Source organism: Sceloporus occidentalis, unplaced genomic scaffold (genome assembly GCF_023333645.1).
Source record: "Sceloporus occidentalis isolate IW3139 unplaced genomic scaffold, rSceOcc1.0.p SCAF_5, whole genome shotgun sequence".
Classification (NCBI taxonomy): domain Eukaryota; kingdom Metazoa; phylum Chordata; class Lepidosauria; order Squamata; family Phrynosomatidae; genus Sceloporus; species Sceloporus occidentalis.
The window spans coordinates 107784013-107787475 of record NW_028316985.1 but is presented as its reverse complement, the minus strand read 5'-3'; the positions used below and the strand labels follow the sequence as shown (position 1 = coordinate 107787475).

Here is a 3463-nt window from a genome sequence, read left to right as displayed (position 1 = left end):
ATAGAGACTGTGCAAGAGGAGGGATTAAACTCCCCTGAAGGCACCAAATTCTCCTCTCTGTTTTTTTTTTTTTTTTTTTTTTTTGGATGGGATGTTGAAATAATGAGGAAATAGTAAAGTAAAGTAACTTACTACCAAGATAATAAATAACAGTTAAGTTATCTACTAATTAGTTGGAAATAAGGAATTTGGGAAACTTGTCTTTCCTTTTTCTCTTTTCTTCCCCAAAGGAAAAAAAACTATTTGTATTTCCCCTTTCTCTCTTCCTCCCCCCTTCTCTTCGCAAAATAGTGTGATTATGGCAGATAATAACAATTTAGAGGAAACAAAGGCCCCTACTCCATCTAATTCAGCAATGTACTCTGACCAATTAAGAGTAAGAGAGACTCATACCTACTTATTAGAGGAAATAAAGAAAATTAGCTCAGATCTAAAAACAGAAATAGCAGCTAAGATCAAGGAGGAAACAAATTGCTTAAGAGAAGAGATTAAAATGGATATACAAAAAGAATTGAGTATTTTTAAAGATAGCATGACAAAAATTACTGGAGAAGTCAAATCACTTAATAAAAAAATCACTGAGATTCAAGAGAAAACGGAGGTATTAGAAAAGAAAGTAGAAACCTCAGAAGAGAAACAAACCCAAGATGAATATTACAAAGCTAATTTAGAATTACGGCTACAAAGAAAGGCAATAAAACTAAGAGGTCTAAGTGAACAATTGAATGAAAACTTAACAACAAGAATTATTTCAGAACTAGCTCACTTTATTGACTGGTCAGAGGATCAGTTAGACTCAGAGGTGGATAAATTGTACAGGGTGGACTCATGGGCTGCCAAAAATAATAACCTCCCGAGAGACATTATGGTTTTTTTTGTCAGGGAAAGGGTGAGAGATTTAATATTAGAAATAAGCCAAAATAAGAAATTTGAATTGGAAGGTAATGAGATTAAGATATTTAGGGCAATCCCAGCACAAATATTGAGGAAAAGAAGGGACTACACAATTTTAACAGAATATCTAAGACACAATAATATCAGGTACAAATGGGAAAAAACGGAAGGGGTCTCCTTCACCTTTGAAAGAGAAAGATTTGTGATTAACTCAGAAGAAAAAATGAAAGATTTTTTAATCAACAATAAAAAGGAACAGAAAACTGGGGAAACAGAGGAAAGGAAGAAGGAAAGAAAAAAAAGGAGGAACAAGCTAGGGAATATAGAGGTGAAGGAGGGGAATGGAAAGGACCAGGAAACGAAGACTTCAGAGGAAGAAAAAGATAGCTCAGAGGAAACTGACAGATCCTCCTCAGAAGGAAGAGAAAGTGAACTTGAAATAGATTTAGAATTGGCGCAAGCTAAAGCTCAGAAGCAGAAAACGAGAAGCCAAAAGGGAAATAGTGAGAAAAAAGGGGAGCAGACAGAAAATAGGAAGGGGAAAAGGAAATTAAGGAAAAATAGAAGAATAAGGCATTAAATAAAGTTGTGTTAAATAAAAGAAATAATGGTAAACAATTTATTGTCATGGAATATCAATGGGGTAAATTCCAAATTCAAAAGGAGAAGAACTTTTCATTATCTCGCGAAACAAAAAGCAGATATTATTTGCATTCAAGAGACACACATTAAAGAAAAAGACAGGCATGTTTTGGTAATTGCTAAATTAAGAAAGCTATTTACATCCTGTAATGAATAATGAGTGATGATTACTGTTATATATGTCGATGAATGGAGAAAGAAAAATACCTGTTAAAGTTCATACTCTAATTATGTAAATATCCAAATTTAATTTTAATTGTTAATATTTAAAGCAGAGAATCATTTACTATTGCTTGACAATAATTATGCCGCTATATGTGATGAATCTTATAGCAGAGAGGGTGGGACAGGGGATATGGTGTTGGGTGAGAAAATAGAAAAATTTGATCAAGAATTTATAAAGTGTAAAGTTTATTCGCTTTTGTCATTATTTTTTTCTGTACATGACATTTATGTTATATCTTGATCTAATAAAAATAATTTAAAAAAAAAAAAACTTTAACTAAAAGGTGCACTAAAGGACTTAGACTAGAGATTCCTAGAAAGAACAATCTACTATGCATTTGTAACTCCTCCAGTGCAATTCTATGGTCAATGTCTGGCAGATGTTGACCATAGGGTTGCACTGGAACAGCCTTTCTCAAATAGTGGGGTGGGCCCCCCAGGGGGGGCGTGAGGCTCCATAAAGGGGGGCGTGAGGCTCTGTTATGCAGAGGTGTACTTATAACAATTTTATAGACAAATGATACTATTTACAGTCGCGCGGGGGGCGCGAAATGTTTTCTTCTTCCTAGGGGGGGCATGACAGAAAATAATTGAGAAGCACTGCACTGGAGGATGTAGAGATTCGCACGGAGGTGTTCTCTCAGTTAAAAATGGATTTTCTTTGTTATTTGTGGTTTTTCCACCTTTTTGGCCATCTTATGCTTAGATTTGTCACTAACTTCTTCCTTTCCACCCAGTTCTACAAAATGTATCATAGGCTATGGGAGCAGGAATGTTTCCAACCGTGGTAAAAGATGCACTACTGTGGACACCGCCAGGCACACAAGGAGCCTCAATGCAGTGGGGCCAACAATCAGCCTGACAGTCCATCTCACAAGTGGCCATACAATCATGTCAACTGTGACCTAGATCACATGGGCCACAATGGGTGAGAGCTTACTTTCTCCTTTGGGACCTCCAGTTTGTGTTGTCCTGTAAGCAAATTTCTCTCGTGTGTTGTATGTTTTTGTGCATTCCTTCCAACACATGTTGGAAACTAGGAGGAACCGAGGGCTCAAAGCATTAAACTTTTCATAATACAGTAGTTGGACCTCAGCAATGTGGACATTGTGAATCCCATACTGCAACTGTGCATGGCCTATTGTGCGATTAGCTGATTGTTAGGTGCACTCACCATTTTCCTTACACTGCAGAAGAGAGATATCCAGAATAGGGCTGGCATAGCATGACTCTACTATCAAATATTTATGCTATGCTGAGATAGAGAATGTATCATATTGGCCAGAGAGCACCAGCCTCCTTCCATTTCCCTATTTATGGCAGAGGTGGAAATGGCGCAGCAATGCTCAGTGTTTGTTGCTGTGGTGCTCTGGGGGTGATCCCTGCAGCAACCAGCCCTGTGTATTGCTCTTACTCCCAGGGCGTCCCCTTCACACTTTCCCCTCTAGGATCTCCTATTTCCCGCTCCCTGCTGAGCTGAATGAGACCCCTTGAGATCCTGTAGTCTTGCTGCCACCACCCAGTGAATCTCAATGAACTCCATTTCCGTAAGCACACACTGGGACTTGCTAGGGAGAAATCTAGTTCCCGTTTCCTTGCTAACTTACAGCAACCAGTAACCAAGCTTAAGACGCGTGTACAGGAGCAGAGAGAGACAGCAGATACTTTTAAAGAAAGATATCTATTTTAAAGAAATAGCATA

At 37.9% G+C, this 3463-nt stretch overlaps 1 protein-coding gene across 1 annotated transcript; it reads left to right on the top strand.

The window, feature by feature from the left end:
* Positions 1 to 239: 239 nt before the first annotated feature.
* On the top strand, positions 240 to 1833 carry LOC149312637 (uncharacterized). The gene has a single exon (XM_089525060.1). The coding sequence runs from the start codon at positions 299 to 301 to the stop codon at positions 1472 to 1474; it is 1176 nt and encodes a 391-aa protein (XP_089381186.1). The 5' UTR covers positions 240 to 298; the 3' UTR covers positions 1475 to 1833.
* The last annotated feature ends 1630 nt before the right edge of the window (positions 1834 to 3463 follow it).

Bases quoted from the DNA above. Each gene is read 5' to 3' on its own strand.
- LOC149312637 (XM_089525060.1), top strand. From the start codon at position 299: ATGGCAGATAATAACAATTTAGAGGAAACAAAGGCCCCTACTCCATCT.